This window comes from Pongo pygmaeus, chromosome 8, assembly GCF_028885625.2.
Source record: "Pongo pygmaeus isolate AG05252 chromosome 8, NHGRI_mPonPyg2-v2.0_pri, whole genome shotgun sequence".
Taxonomy (NCBI): Eukaryota; Metazoa; Chordata; class Mammalia; order Primates; family Hominidae; genus Pongo; species Pongo pygmaeus.
The window spans coordinates 1120345-1136715 of record NC_072381.2 but is presented as its reverse complement, the minus strand read 5'-3'; the positions used below and the strand labels follow the sequence as shown (position 1 = coordinate 1136715).

Below are 16371 nucleotides of genomic sequence, written 5' to 3'. Positions count from 1 at the left end.
CATGTACCCTCGTGCCCCGTGAGCCCCCACTTCATAGGGACCCTCGTGCCCCGTGAGCCTCCACATCACAGAGACCCTCGTGCAGGGACCCTCGCGTCCAATGAGCCTGCTCTTCACAGGAACCCTGACCTCGGACCTCCTGACTCTCCACCAAGCTCACTTTCCCAAAACTCACACTGGGAAGTGACACCTACTCCAACACTACAGGGAAATATTTTCAATCAGTCCCTTTCACTCCACTACTTAAAGGCTCAAATAAGTGTTTTGTTTTCTCTTTTTCAAGTCGGTCAGCTGAAGAAGTAAGAACAGTATAAGTCAGTGATTTCCAGCAGGGTTCTGTGACACTGAAAACCACATTTATTTATCTGAAGAGGTGCTACAAGTTCTAAATAAAGTTAAATCACATTCATTAATCTTAAAAATAAATCTATTTCACATACCACTTTAGGAGGGAATAAACCCAGGCACAACAGAATCCTACAACATCAACAAAGTTGAATGTTCACAGATAACTGAAAATAAAACTGTCTACACAGAATTAGGGCCAAGAAGAACCATTCAGAATTCCGTTTTTCTGAGGGAAAATACTCTCAAAGTAATAAAGTCATAGTTCACAGTCATAAACAAATAGTTCTCATAAATTTGTGCTTCAAAATGCAAATTTTACATGTTGCACAGAAATTTTACAATCCACACAGGCACGCTGAAAAGAGAACATTCTACTGTGTGTAAGATGCAGCTGAGAGGACACGAGTGATACTCAGCTGTTAACAAAACATGAAAAGCTTCCCCAGGACAAGCAATTTATGGCTGTGTTAGGGGTTGTGAAGCATATTTTAGTTACTCTAATTTCATGAAATTTTTCTACTCCACTATTTTGATGTGTATCGAGGAGTAAAAACTCAATAATTAACTTCAAACAGTGCACTCTCATGCCAGGAAGGGGACTGAAGAGACACCTGGTCTCAGGGAAGCTCATTTCCAGAAAGTCTGTGCCACTTGAAGAAAAGGTGTTGCTGCTCTGAGAGAACCCCCACTTTCGCACGTGCCTCCCTGACCACCCGGCCTGCCTGCAGTTTCTGAGGCTCACACCCCGTGCAGAGCAGCTGCAGCCCACGAGCCATGAGCTGGTGTCCACAGGAGGAGACACAGAGGCACTGAGGCACTGAGGGGGCCACCCGAGCTGCCGGCAGGCATGTGGCCCTGTGCAGCCACAGGAGGCCTCGGGAACAAATCCATTTACTCACACAGGTATCCAGACAGTACTCCAACAAAATCAAAAGAAGACAGGAAAGAGGGATCCTCTGTGGGGGGGGCACCATTACGCACAAGGCTGGGGAGACGCTGCCTCAACCACAGGGAGTTTCTTTTTTTTTTTGAGACGGAGTCTCTCTCTGTCGCCCAGGCTGGAGTGCAGTGGTGCGATCTCAGCTCACTGCAACCTCCGCCTCCCGGGTTCACGCTATTCTCCTGCCTCAGCCTCCTGAGTAGCTGGGACTACAGGTGCCCGCCACCACGCCTGGCTAATTTTTTTGTATTTTTAGTAGAGACAGGGTTTCACCCTGTTAGTCAGGATGGTCTCTATCTCATAACCTCGTGATCTGCCCGCCTCGGCCTCCCAAAGTACTATGATTACAGGCGTGAGCCACCACGACCAGCCGCTGACCACAGGGAGCTTCTGTGCAGAGCAGCTGCCCCTGTGACCTCCCGGGGGAGAGCCAACAGCAAACGCCACCCACATTACAGTGAGGCCCGACTGCAGAGCACATCAGAGTCGCCAGGAAATCTGAACACTGGCCCCCAGGCCCCCTGGGCCTCTGCATCTGTGCGGGTGCCGTGGAGTCTCGATTCTCTTTGTGCCTTCCAGACAACCAGGACGGGTGGGCTGAACAGCACATAGCGAGAAACTCCCTCCACCGTCTTCCGAAGTTAGCAAGGAACAACCCTTCACTAACAAGAAACTAACATTTAAATAGATTTCTTCCTGTTGCAACAGCCTGCCATAGAAACGTGTTTTTCTGGCTGGAGGTGGAAGAGGTCCCACCTTAAAGACCCCCACAGCCTACAACCAACCCAGCTTCTGCCTGGCCACAATGCCCACTCAACACTTCCGATCTGCACAGACACAACTGCAGACATCTACGACTGCTTCCCTAGAGAGCCACCACCACTAACACGTGCACCAAAGAGCTCGTTCAGCGTGGCTGTGAAACAGAGGAACTGCATGTTTTCTTTATTTTTAAACTTAAAAACCGATCATGGTATTAAGAACACTGGGCTGGGTGCGGTGGCTCACGCCTGTAATCCTAGCACTTTGGGAGGCCGAGGAGGGCAGATCACCTGAGGTCAGGAGTTCAAGACCAGCCTGACCAACTAACCAGCCTGACTAACAAAATTAGCCAGGCGTGGTGGCGCATGCCTGTAATCTCAGCTACTCGGGAGGCTGAGGCTGAGGCAGAAGGATTGCTTGAACCCGGGAGACAGAGGTTGCCGTGAGATCATGCCACTGCACTCCAGCCTGGGCAACAAGAGCAAAACTCCATCTCAACAGCAAAAAAAAAAAAAAAAAAAAAAAAAAAAACACTGAAGTAGGTGTGGAATAACTTGGGTGTACAACTCTACTTCTTCAATTTTAAATTTTATGAACTCTAAATACAGCTCAAGCATTTCCAAGGAAAACTTAGCATGCAAAGACTTAGTAAGAAAATGAGAATGTAAAATATCTCTACCCGTCCTCCTCCACCATGCCCTGCGTATGCACACCGACCATGCTGTTACCTGTCGGCTGCTCCGGGGAAGCCGCGCCAGGCGCACTCCTGACATATCAAACAGTCTCACTTGTCGGTTGTCATGGGGGAGGGCTATGATTTTTTGGCCAACACATACATTGATCCTGCAAAGAAGAAGTAAAAGTGGGTTGTGCACGAAACAGTGACACTGTAAGTTTTTGAGGTGACAGACAATGAAGCAGGAGGTTCCGTATTATTCACACTTCAAGGCCGACTACATGAACACACTGTGTGGACCACCTGCTTACGGTATTCAAAAGAGACCAAGTTACTCACACGTAGCTACAAGATCACACAGACCCCATGCACATACACACAATACACACACACACACACTGCTCAATGGTAGAACCAGACCCACCCAGACACAAGACCAATCCTCACAAGAAGTCAAGAGAAGCCCTGCATATCTGCCACAAACGGGTCATTCTCATTCTTACAAATCTCACTGATCCAACCTGGTTTTAGGCTAAGTTAGTTTAAGTTTTCATGGAATACTGAAACTGCATTAGAGGACAAAGGAGCCTAAACCATTGTTCCCGGGGTTCTATCAATTAAACCTCCATGAATAAAACATGAAATCACAATCAACCCTTTCCCATCAAACTAAGCCACTTACTTAACCAACAGTTTGACTTTACCTGTTAATGGCAGAGTCCGTGCGAATAGTTGCAATGGGGGATCTCATATTTTTCAAGTCCCAGACTTTCACCGTGCGGTCATCGCTGCCTGAAACCACGTTGTCTCCCACGGTGAACACGGCAGAAGTCACAGTGCTACGAGCAAAGGCACAGAGTCAGATGCAACAGCAGGTGCAGGACGCGACACCACACCCCACACACAACCCTGACTAAGTGGGTGGGAAGGAGGTCGGAGAAGCGCAAACTCACAGCTCTCTCCCCTACAAACTGCTACCGTCTCCCAAAGCCTCTCCACCAGTGCAAGAAAAGGACAACTGATTTCTTCCCAGTGGATTAGAAACACACAGTCCATTCTACTCTATTCCACATCTCCAGGCAACGGAACGCAAAGAGGTTACAGAAAGTAGGGTTGGACAGAACACGCCCAAATGTCTACACATCTGGGTCTATGGCAGAGAATTTAAAAAATCCATTCCAACAACAACTGTCAATCAATGTAATCATAACATATCTTGGTCTATAGCAGAGAATTTAAAGGAATTTAAAAGAAATTCATTCCAACAACAACTCTCAATCAATGTAATCATAACACAGGAGTTAGAGAAAAACACTCTGACAACTCAACAATTCAAACACGGACAAAGGACTTGGATCAACATCTTCCCAAAGAAGAGATACAAACAGCCAAGAAGCCCCACACACCAGCGTTCACAGTAGCATTACTGACAACGGCCAAAGAGGTGCAAACAACCCACATGTCCATCAGCAGATGGATTTAATGCGGCGTGTACACACAATGGAATATTATTCAGTCGTAAAAAAGGAACTCTAACACATGCTATGACATGAATGAACTTTCAAGAATCCCCCTCATCTAAGATCCCTGGACTAGGCAAATTAATAGACACAGGAAGTAGAACAGAGGTTCTCGGGGTCTGGGGGATGGGCATGAATAGTTTCACAAGTGCAGAGTTTCCATTTGAGATAATGAAAAAGCACAGGAAATAGTGCTGGTGGTTGTACAACAATGTGAATTGATTTAATGCCACTGAAATACACACATCAAAACAGCTAAAATAGTAAGTTTCATATTATGTATATTTAACCACAATCTCTATCTTAAAAAGTTTGAGGAGAAAAATTCAACATCACAACCACTCTTAGAACTGCTTCTATAAATCCAAAATAATAATTAATAGTTTTCTTTTTAATTCAAATGTGTTGAAATATGTGGCCCTCAGGGAGAGGCTCGAGGAACCGAAGAGGCCCTGAAATGGCTAAGATGGAAGACCCACGCCCTAAAGATGAAAAGTACCATAAAAACAAGAAGAGAGGGGGAAGAAAGGTTTCATCAGTTTATGTTAAACTCTTTCATAAACTTCTCTTTTGAAATGTAAAAAAAAGTGTTTGACATGGTGCTAAGTATATTAAATACTCTTACTAATGGTAAAATTGGATTAAACATATAAACAAAGGATGTTATCACTTGAATTGCACTGAGAATCACTGAAGAAACGCAGGCAAAATCTGCAGAGGAAACCATGTCCTCACCAGCTGAGGCCGTGCTGGCAGTGGCTGGGGTGACTACCTTAACCAGTGATCAAAGGAAAGTCTCTGGCACTTGCCAGAAGGTATTTAGAACTCAAATAATAAAATGACATTTGAAGAAGAAAATTGAATCACCTCTTTGCTCACTGGCAAAGTTCAGTAAAAAGAATGTGATAAAAACCTTACTTTCCCTGTGAGCTAAGGGCACACAATCCAGGCATGATCCACCGCTGTCTTCAGCAACGGCCAGGGGGCTGCGTGTCCTGCCTGGCTCAGGGCTGGGGTGGGTCCCCATGCTCGCCATGCGACTGGGCATGAGTGGCCCACCCAGAAAAGACATGGTCTGACTTCAGGGCAGAGTGGGCAGATCCTGAGACGCAGGGGCAGTGCCTTCTCAGAGAGACACAGGCTTGACCCCTACACTGTCTCCCAGGGCACAAAAACTGGGGTCACTCTGTACAGGGGCTCAAAACCCGCCTCACCCCTCACTGAAGCGGCTGAGATACCTACGAGATGATAAGCACGTGAATTTCCACCTATCCATGAAGGAAGTGTCCTCTGGTCATCACAAATCACTAATTTAACGTGGACCAAAAGCTTGGTTTCCACATCTACCCTCACCGAGATCTGGTCCATCAAAATCGCTTGGAACTCTGGAGTCCAGTTAAATACCAGTTGTCCCAGCCACTGAAGCTGTACCGTGACATGGGATTTCATGCTCTATGCAGCCCTGGATAAGAGAAACACCATCCAGTCACCAAGCCCATTTATGAAAATCCTCCTCATTTAGTGGACACCAGCTGAGTTCTAATTAAGTCTAAGTTCCACTGCATTAAGACAAGGTTTTTAAAAATATAACATCAAAGTACAGCAAAGCTACTGAGAATCAAGGTGTGTCAACAACACCTGGCAACACGCTCCGACACCGAGGCCCCGGAACACAGTCGGGATGATGTGGCGGCAACCGTTTTCACATCTGCCTTCTCAAAGGCCTGGTCGTGGTGCCCACAGCTGTGGTGCACATTTGCTGACACTTATTCCCCCGCTAGGACCTGATGTCTGGTCGGGGCCCTTCCCTGTGGTGCAGCATCCTGGCCTGTGGATGTAGCAGCCGCCCTGCCCAGGCACATTAGAAACTAGAGCAGACCCCTCCCCAGGGGTGACAACAAACACTGTCTCCTGGGGGGAAACTGCCCGACTGGAAACCACGGCATCACACGGGGCAGGACACAAGCAAACGCCCAGCCCGGGTAACGAGAGCAGCACGGGTTACGAGAGCAGCATGGGCAGAGAAGAGAGACTGCAAAATCAACCCAGTAACTCCTCCAGAGTCTTCATCTAAAAAAATAAAGAACAACGTGAGGGCTTGACTATAAATCAGACGCCGCCACGCTTCAGTGAGAAGGTTACAATGAGGCTTAGAGGACTCCGGCTGCTGGGAGAGCCTGGAAGAGCGAGAGGAGAGGTGCCCCCAACTTCTCTTTGAACTGGAGTCTTCAGGAGGTTTGGCCAAGTTAAGTTTCAGTGAACATTCTGCTAAATTAATAGGAAAAAAGGCTCAACAAAAGATCGCCTAACTCCATGTTAATGAAACGCTAAAAGACATTAGGTTTTTAATAAATCACAATCCTGACAAGTATTGTCGGACATCAAAAGAAAAAAGAACTGGCAAAGAGGCAGCAGTTTCCAAGGCACCCTCAGCCCACAGGTCCCACGGGGAGGCTGGCGCGCACGGCCGTGCACTGGAAATGGTTCCAATGCTGCCAAACTCCGGCAAACTCATTTATCTTGTCGTGTGGGGCAGCCGAGCGTGCTCCTCCAGCTGACAGTGCAGCACCTCCTCGCCGCACACCACTGCCTGGTCTGGAACATTCCGCTCCCTCCGCGGGTCTCCATCAGCGGAAACGCCGCGAAGCTGGCATCCTCATTAGGACGAACAGCTGTCTCCCAGTCACACAGAGACACAGAACCACTTCTGCATAACAATCTGCCGAAATTTCACTGCTAAGGAAAAGAAGACACCATGTGGAAAACACTGGGCCACAAAGCGCTGATGGGAGTGCTTTTCCGGCACGACATCAAACACTGACGATCGTTTCCTTTCCTATTTTTAAAACGCAGCTTCCTCAAGGTAATGTGTTTACATCTGAGGAGCACGCCTGTGTGTCCACAGAGAGCAAGGGTGCGTGAGGGGGAGGCCTCTGGACGGCAGCCCCTTCCTTGGAACCCAGGCTTCTCAGTCAAGGTACCGAGAACAGATCTTTAAAAATGAACAGCTGTGAAACAGGCACCACTGTGGCTTTATTACTTTATTACTTTGGCGGGTCAACTGTTCTATTACAGCGCTGATATAAAAGTACAACACCTGTGTCGCCAACAGTCCTGACTTTAAAACAGTGCCCTAAGTAACCAAAGGACACCCCAACAAGCCAGCCAGGACCCCCGGGTGCCCCTCGGAGACGGCGCTTCACAGCGCAAGGGAAGACGTGGGGTAGCTACATTGTGTTCGGAGTCATCAGAGCCCTTCCTGCAATTTCCAAGCTATCTGCATGAAATCCAACTCCTAACACATTAATCAGGTCTTCTCTTCACAGCCAGGCAGCCCAAATGCACACTCGGGGTCTCCGAAGCTCCATCCCGGCCTTTCTCATCACCCACGCCTTTTGGAATTCAAGAACTCACACAAGCATTCATTTGACGAACTCAGAGGACTGACCAAGAAACGGAAAAGTCACATTCAAATAAGACACATTTCTAAATACTCCTTGATGGCTACCGCCCAAAAAAGTGGACCCTTAAGATAAAAATCAATCAAAGCAAAAATCAAGTATGTATCACATGTGATTCTTTTTCAGAATTTCAAATTCAATTGTTCCCTGGAGAAGTCAGTTCTCCTAATGCATAGTTCTACCTCAATAGTCTCATGGGGCCATGCTACTCCCCAAACCCCTCTCGGCAGAAATAATGAGAGATTTCCCAATTAAGTCACTGATAAGGGCTGCACTACAGAACTGTTCATGCAACAAATATTTATTAAGCACTGGCTGTGTGCAGGACCCACTCCTCGTGAGACAGTGTGCAGCAGAGGAGGAGGTAAAGTCACTCCAGTGACACCTCCCTCCTCCCAGCGAAGGGGGCAAGTGACTGGCCACTTATAATATTATAAGGTCAGCAGTGTTAGGCGCACAACAGCACCCTAAGGCCTGGAAGTGCTGCCAACAGGCACCACAGCAAAGCTACAAGAAGCCTCTGCAATATCTGTGTTTACCACGGCCCACAGAGAAGGGCTTCTAAAGTGACTTCAGACTGTGCTAAAGCCTCCCTAAGATTTGACTAACTGAGTTAGTAAGAACCTTTCCACAGACTATTCAAAGAAAACATTTAGTTCAGTATAACCTGACCACCTCACCCGGCCAAAAATAAGATTCTAAAGATCAAGTCCATGAGCTATGGGGGCACAGTGAGAACACTCTTCTGCTAGCTGAAGAGCTTCACCTTGGCTATGACACAAAGAAAGAAGACCCATTACAGAAGCACTGACCTGTGCTGCCTGGACTCAGTAACAGCACTCAGCTCTGTGTTCTCTTGCTCTGCTCTGTCTCGTGTACTGATCTTATCATGCTAGAATGTCAAGGCTACTAAGGACAGAGACCGTTTCTTACAACTACTGCATCTGCAGGAGCCTATACAGATGTATTTTCCAAATATATGCTCTTAACTTGTTTTGCAGCATGGCTTTCTGGTATGTAGAAGAAATTCCTAATGCCCATGCACTCATGTTTTTTCTTCATAGGAATGGCCCTTAGTCTTTTATTCAGGGTTCATTTTCATTTCTACGTATCAGTTTTAGAATGTTCAGGAGAAGTAAGTAAGAGAAATCAGTGGGATTGAGTGAGAAACAGCATTAGAAACCAGCACCAAAAATGGCAAAAAGCAACAACTGACTTCCAGAGAAGCTGAAACAAAACACACAACAGAGACAAACAGTAACGCCCAGGCTGCGGGGCTATCAGGGCAGGGAGGCAGCGTGGCAGTGCGTGCACACTCCTAAAGCGCTGGTATGTCCCTCTCTTACACACACACACGAAATAGTCTTTTTTTACAAAGTGTTGGTTCTTGAGGGATCATTGGAGAAATCGCTTCTGTGGAACATCGTGCTCTCCAAAGACGGTGTTAAATGAAGTGTTTCTCTGCTCTGCTGCTGAGCACCAGAAACCCTGCAGCTCAGAAGCGTGCAGGGACTTCAGGCAGAGCTGGCTGAGGGTGGCTGAGTGCATGCAGCACAGATGTGTGCAGGGACTTCAAGCAGGGCTGGCTGAGGGTGGCTGAGTGCACGCGGCTCAGATGTGTGCAGGCACTTCAGGCAGAGCTGGCTGAGGGTGGCTGAGTGCACGCAGTGCAGATGCTGATAAGAGGCTCACATGCCACCCGGGCCCTGGCTCTGCAGTGGCCACGCACACAGCATGGTCACCACCATCTTTTCCAAACGTCAGCTGACGCTTTAGGCAGCCACCCCTCCCCCACGCTGCCCGCTCTGCGTATCATGCTGGTTTCTGCTGACTTGTGGACTCAGACACCCCCACCTGTCTCTGGAGTCTGTCCTGAAGTACCTCACAGTTAGGAAGTTTTGAGTATGTGTCAATAGCCTGATAGCTGTCTTACAGTCATCTCAAAGAAAAGTGACAGAATCTGACAGGCCGAAACAAAGCTGTCGAGTAAAGCAATTCAAACGCAATCATTTCCTTAAGTCCTTATTTATGAGTTCCTGAGTAGCCCTTCTTAAATGAGGAACTTTAAAAGGGTAAAACAGAGATACACTAAATCTCTTCTCACTTTTAAAAACAATATTCTAACTTGGAAGCAACTTTAAAACGCATCAACAGGCAGCCAGGCTCAGTGGGTCATGCCTGTAATCCCAGCACTTTGGAGGCTGAGGCAAGAGGATCACTTGAGGCCAAGATTTCGAGAGCAGCCTAAGCAACATGGTGAGACTCCGTCTCTACAAAAAATACAAACATTAGCAGGGAGTGGTGGCACAGCCCTGTAGTCCCTGCTACTCAGGAGGGTGAGGTGGGAGGATCACTTGAGCCCAGGAGCCATGATCATGCCACTGCAGTCTAGCCTAGGTGAGAGGGTGAGGCCCTGTCTCAAAAAAATAAACCAATAAAAATTTAAAAACATGCATCAACAAGGGACTGGCTCAGGAAGTTACTGTTAGGTTCATAGCACAGGACACTGAGAGGGGCGGATGGAACGGCAGCTCTGCAGGTGGTGGCACGGCCAGTGCTGCTCTGCTGGTAAGAGACAAGGATTCTCCTTTGCACAGAAAGAACCACTGGGCCTAGGTGTGCCCAGCTGCGCACTGTATCTGCTAACGTCTCCTTGGCAGTTTCTGTGGTCACAAGACAAAACATTCACTAACTAATACACAGGAAACACCCAAGACCACCCCATCATCCAGTTCAAAATGTCAATTTCCAAATATCTTTTCCCTTTAAAAGCATAAAGAAAACTGTTAACACCATGACACAAGGTGCAAAACTGTGTTTACCTTTCTGAGCACACAATCTAGAACTCAGTGTTTAGTACCAAATCTCTCTCCCAGGTGTTTGGAAATAAAAGCACACAAACATGTCATCACTTCAAAGTGATCATTATAATTTCTCAACTGATTTTTTAAAATTTTGTTTGGTTAGATGTGTGTTTTGTTTTCTTTAGAAAAAGCACCAAAGACCACATTTTGGGAATAAAGTTAAAATCGTTTGTAAAGAATTAAAAAGGAAGAAAACAAAAAAACTTTGCATCCTCAAATATTGCATCCATGTTGAGATGATCTCCTATTTTTTTCAATGCTGAAGTTTATCCGCATTGCAAACACTGCCAGCCCGGCACAAGGCAGAGCCACCCGCCACCCACAGAGGAGGCTTAATGGCCAGTGACGCCTTGCCTGTCAGCTCCTTTTTATAGCAACCAAAATAACAACAATAAAAAAAACAAACAAAAAAGGGAGATGGGGAGGGGAGAAAAACTCTACGGGACTGGGGTGTGCTGAGGTGGGTCTGAGGGCTGAGGCTGAGATCTAAACAGGCAAATGTCATGACAGCAAAAGCCTCTTGCAGGCACATCTATTCACCCACGGTCTGCACAGTGAGGGCCGACGCTGGAATGGCCTGCGTGTGGGTTCAGCCCCCTGGGTGTGTGCAAGGGAATGCAGCAGCCAGGAGAGGGCCAGGCTTATGGAATGACACTGCCGGGTGAAAAACACGCGAACGGAAAAGAACTTAGTTCAAGTGAAAAGCACTGACTTCCAGCTGCAGCTCCTGGTGGTTAGGACAAACACAGGCAATCTCGGAGCTTCTGCGGGTTCCGTTCATTCCAGACCACGCTGTGAGGTGAAGATTGCAGTACGGCGGATCACAAGAGCTGTCTGGTTTTCCGGTGCATACAGAAGCCATAGCCACACCATCCTGTAGTCTGTTAAGTGAGCAACCACATTACCACTAAAAACGCAATGTGCATTTCTTAAGTAAGATAAGTTTTACCACTAAAAAACACTAACAGTCATCTGAGCCTTTGGTGAGTCATAATCTTTTTGCTGGTGGAGGGTCCTGCCTCGATGCTGATGGCTGCTGACTGATCAGGGTGGTGGCTGCTGAAGGCTGGGGCAATTTCTTAAAATAGGACAGCAATGGAGTCTGCTATAGCAATTGATTCCTCCTTTTACAAAAGATTTCCCTACCGCATGTGATGCTGTTTAAAAGCATTTTACTGGGGCCAGGCATGGTGGCTCATGCCTGTAATCCCAGCACTTTGGGAGGCCAAGGCAGGTGGATCATTTGAGGTTAGCAGTTTGAGACCAGCTTGGCCAACATGATGAAACCCTGTCTCTACTAAAAATGTAAAAATTAGCCAGGCATGGTGGCAGGTGCCTGTAATCCCAGCTACTTGGGAGGCTGAGGCAGAAGAATCGTTCGAACCTGGGAGGTGGAGGCTGCAGTGAGCCAAGATAGCACCACTGCGCTATAGCCTAGGCAACAGGGTGAGACTCCCATCTCAAAAAAAAAAAAAAGGCAATTTTTACCCACAATTGAACTTCAAAACTGGAGTCAGTCCTCTCAAATCCTACCACTGCTTTACCACTGAAGTTTATGGAATATTCAAAATCCTTTGCTGTCATTTAAACAATGGTCACAGCATCTTCACCAAGAGTACATTCCCACTCAAGAAACCACTTTCTTTGCTCATCCATAAGAAGCAGTTCCTCGTCCATTCAAGTTTATCATGAGATTGTAGCAATTCAGTCCCATCTTCAGGATCCACTTCTAATCCTAGTTATCTTCCTGTTTCCACCACACCTGCAGTGACTTTCTCCATTGAAGCCTTGAACCCCTCAATGTCTCTCAAATTCCTGTGACATTTTGACCTTCTCCCATGAATCACGAGTGTTCTGAATGGCGACCAGAATGATAAATCCTTTCCAGAAGGTGCTCAATTGACGTTGCCAAGGTCCATCAGAGGAATCACTATCTATGGCAGCTATAGCCTTATGAAGTGTATTTTTTAAATAATAAGACTCGAAAGTCAAAATGACTCCTTGAACCATGGGCTGCAGAATGGGGGTTGTGTTACCAGGCATGAAAACACCATTCATCTCCTTGTACATCTCCGTCAGAGCCCTTAGGTGCACTGTCAATAAGCAGGACAATTTTGAAAAAAAACTTTTTTCCTGAGCAGTAGCCTCAACAATAGGCTTAAAATATTCAGAAACCATGGTGTAAACAGATGTGCTCTCATCCAGCCTTTGGTGATCCATTTATAGAGCACAGGCAGAGTAGGTTTCACATCATTCTTAAGGGCCCCAGGATTTTCAGAATGGTAAATGGGCACTGGCTTCAACTATAAGTCACCAGCTGTACTAGCCCCTCACAAGAGCATCAGTCTGTCCTTTAAAGCCAGGCAGTGACTTCTCTTCTCTAGCTAGGAAAGTTCTAGATGGCATCTTCTTTAACAGAAGGCTGTTTTGTCTACACTGAAAATCTGTTATTAAACACAGTCATCTTCATTGATGATCTCAGCTGGATCTTCTGGAGAACCTGCTGCAGCTTCTCCATCAGCACTTGCTGCTTCACCTTGCACTCTCATGTTATGGAGACGGCTTCCTTCCTTAAACCTCATAAACCAACCTCTGCCAGCTTCCAGCTTTTCTTCCGCAGCTCCCTCACCTCTCTAAGCCCTCACAGAATTGACGAGTCAGGGCCCTGCTCTGGATTAGGCTTTGGCTAAAGGGAATGTTGTGGCTGGTTTAATCAATCCAGACCACTCAAACTTCCTTCATATCAGGATTAGGATTGTGTTCTTATCATTCGTGTGTTCACTGGAGTAGCAGTTTTACTTTCCTTCCAGAACTTTTCCTTTGCATTCAGAACCTGGCTGTCGGGTGCAGGATGCCCAGCTTTCAGCCTCTCTGCCTTCGACACATCTTCCTCACTAAGCTTCGTCATTTCCAGCTTTCAAGTGAGGGACAGGCAACTCTTCATTTCAACACTGAGAGGCTGCTATAGGGATGTTAACTGACCTAATTTCAATAGTGTTGTGTCTCACTCAGGGAGTCAGAGGCCTTAGGAGAAGATGAGAGACGAAGGAATGGCCAGTTAGTGGGGCAGTCGGAACACACAACGATTTATCGACTAAGTTCACTGTCTTCTATGGGCAAGGTTCCCAGGGCCTCAAAACCAATTATAACAGTTACAGCAAAAGTCACTGACCACCCTCATATAATCACAACGAAAAAGTAAGAAATATTGTGAGAATGGCCAAAATGTGAGAGAGAGGCAGGAAGTGAGCACGTGCTGTTGGAAAACTGGCACCAACAGACCTGCTCGGCCAGGGCTGGGCTCCACAGACCTTCATTTGTAAAAAACATCAATCTACGGAGTGCAATCAAACAAGGTATAAGAAATAGCCACCAAGGCACGTGCCTGTAGTCCCAGCTACTCGGGAGGCTGAGGCAGGGGAATCGCTTCAACTCAGGAGGTGGAGGTTGCAGTGAGCCGAGATTGCGCCACTGCACTCCAGGCTGGGCAACAGAGCGAGGATCTGTCTCAAAAAAAAAAAAAAAAAAAAAAAAGAGAGAGAGAGAGAAATAGCTACCAACAGCTGAATTCCTGTGACACACTGAAATTTTCAAATTAAGCCTTTTTATTATTTCTAAGAACAACACATACTACAACTTCACATTTCTGCTATATGAAGTATCTAAAATTGCTTTTCATATAAATCAGTACACGCTGGGTCACTAACAAACAGTCAAATAAAAACAGCCACACAGTTACGCCAACTAAGTACTATCATGGTAAAATTCCTGCTATAATACAGAGATGCCATAACACAGAGTGAAAAGAAATAAGACACATCAAAAGGAAAAGGCGACTGGTCCTTCTAAACACGTAGGATCAAAGCCTTCCGCAGCTCACAGCACAGAGCTCCATCCCCATCCAGCAAAGGTAATGACCACACGTTTCAGGGGACCCATTTCGCTACGCTTTTCTTTCTTACAGTGAAGCGCTGGAACTCAAATTCCAGTCTTTCAAAAAGGTACAGAATGCAAGTAAAAGTATGGGGATTACAGCAAGAAAAAAATGAAAGTGGGGAAAAATCTCTCCTGAAAACTGGATCACAAAACTGGGCCAGTTACCCTTAAGCCTTTAGAGCTACTTCTTGCCTTAAGAAAACCCAATATACAGCAATTCACCTTAACAAGACAGTTAATTATTTACATTATAAAAAACATTAGATTCTAATATACTATACTAAAGAATTTATGCTTAGTTGCTACAAGTGAAAATACGCCCTAAGATAAAACTTTGAAAAGCACATTCCACATCATGTTAATATAAATTACGTGACAACGGGTATTTTTAGTCACATATGTTGAAGAAATACTGCCTCTGTTTAAGGGATATCACTAAAAACACCCTGCATATAACTTTCCAGCCTACATCAACAAGAACAGCAAACTTCTAAGAACACGTGTCTGACTTTTGCTTTCAATGCTCACGGAAAGAACTAGTGAAAAGAAATCAGGATCACCCTGGAAAACCGACAGAGCTACTTCCTGGATGAGCAGATAGTCCTGCAGGCCTCAGGCCAGGCCCTGGGCGAACATTCCCACCTATCAGGGTGCCAGGCCCCATGGGTCTGGGCGCTAACACACTGGACACGCATCGGAGGCTTACGGATGTCCTTGGCAATGCCGTGGCCACTGCAGAGAAGCCCCTGGAGCAGAGGATCCCTCAGAATGACATGGTGGCAGGGAAGGCAGGAGACCCAGGGTGTGCTCTTACAAGTCATGTTCAGAACGTCCCAGACAAGTGATCAAACTAAAAACACACACACAACCTGGCCATTCCTCTTAGGAACTAAACTCGCACCCCGGACCTCACCCAGGTGTGCTGTGGCGCCGATGCACATCTCAGGACCTAAACCCGCACTCTGGTAGTCACCCAGGTGTACTGTGGCTCGGATGCACATCTCAGGAACTAAGCCCGCACTTCTGCTGTGGCGCGGATGCACCTCTTAGTCAAGAACTAAAGCCGCACGTGGGCCCTCACCCAGGTGTGCTGTGGCGCGGACGCACATCTCAGGAACTAAACCCGCACTGAAGCCCTCACCCAGGTGTGCGGTGGCGCGGACGCACATCTCAGGAACTAAACCCGCACTGAAGCCCTCGCCCAGGTGTGCGGTGGCGCGGACGCACATCTCAGGAACTAAACCCGCACTGAAGCCCTCGCCCAGGTGTGCGGTGGCACAGATGCACATCTCAGGAACTAAACCCGCACTGAGGCCCTCGCCCAGGTGTGCGGTGGCACAGATGCACATCTCAGGAACTAAACTCGCACTGGGGCCCTCGCCCAGGTGTGCTGTGGCGCGGACACACATCTCAGGAACTAAACTCGCACTGGGGCCCTCACCCAGGTGTGCTGTAGCACAGATGCACATCTCAGGAACTAAACCCGCACATCTCAGGAACTAAACCCGCACTTCTGCCGTGGCGCGGAAGCACATCTCAGGAACTAAACTCGCACTGAAGCCCTCACCCAGGTGTGCGGTGGCGCGGACGCACATCTCAGGAACTAAACCCGCACTTCTGCCGGCGCGGATGCACATCTTAGGAACTAAACCCGCACTGAAGCCCTCACCCAGGTGTGCTGTGGCGCGGACACACATCTCAGGAACTAAACCCGCACTGAGGCCCTCACCCAAGTGTGCGGCGGCGCGGACGCACATCTCAGGAACTAAACCCGCACATCTCAGGAACTAAACCCGCACATCTCAGGAACTAAACCCGCATTTCTGCCGTGGCGCGGAAGCACATCTCAGGAACTAAACCCGCA

At 47.3% G+C, this 16371-nt stretch overlaps 1 protein-coding gene across 12 annotated transcripts in view; it reads right to left on the bottom strand.

The window, feature by feature from the left end:
- Positions 1 to 16371, bottom strand: part of WDR37 (WD repeat domain 37) — a 77333-nt gene that overhangs the window by 4476 nt on the left and 56486 nt on the right. For 9 of the 12 annotated variants that reach the window (XM_054436877.2, XM_054436875.2, XM_063669492.1 and 6 more), the window contains 2 exons: positions 3431 to 3565; positions 2779 to 2893 (listed from right to left, as the gene is read on the bottom strand). The exons of the other annotated variants lie outside the window; for them this stretch is intronic. In XM_054436877.2, coding sequence (XP_054292852.1) covers positions 2779 to 2893; positions 3431 to 3565 — 250 coding nt within the window. The remainder of the gene's footprint in view (positions 1 to 2778; positions 2894 to 3430; positions 3566 to 16371) is intronic. 12 annotated transcript variants of the gene reach the window in all.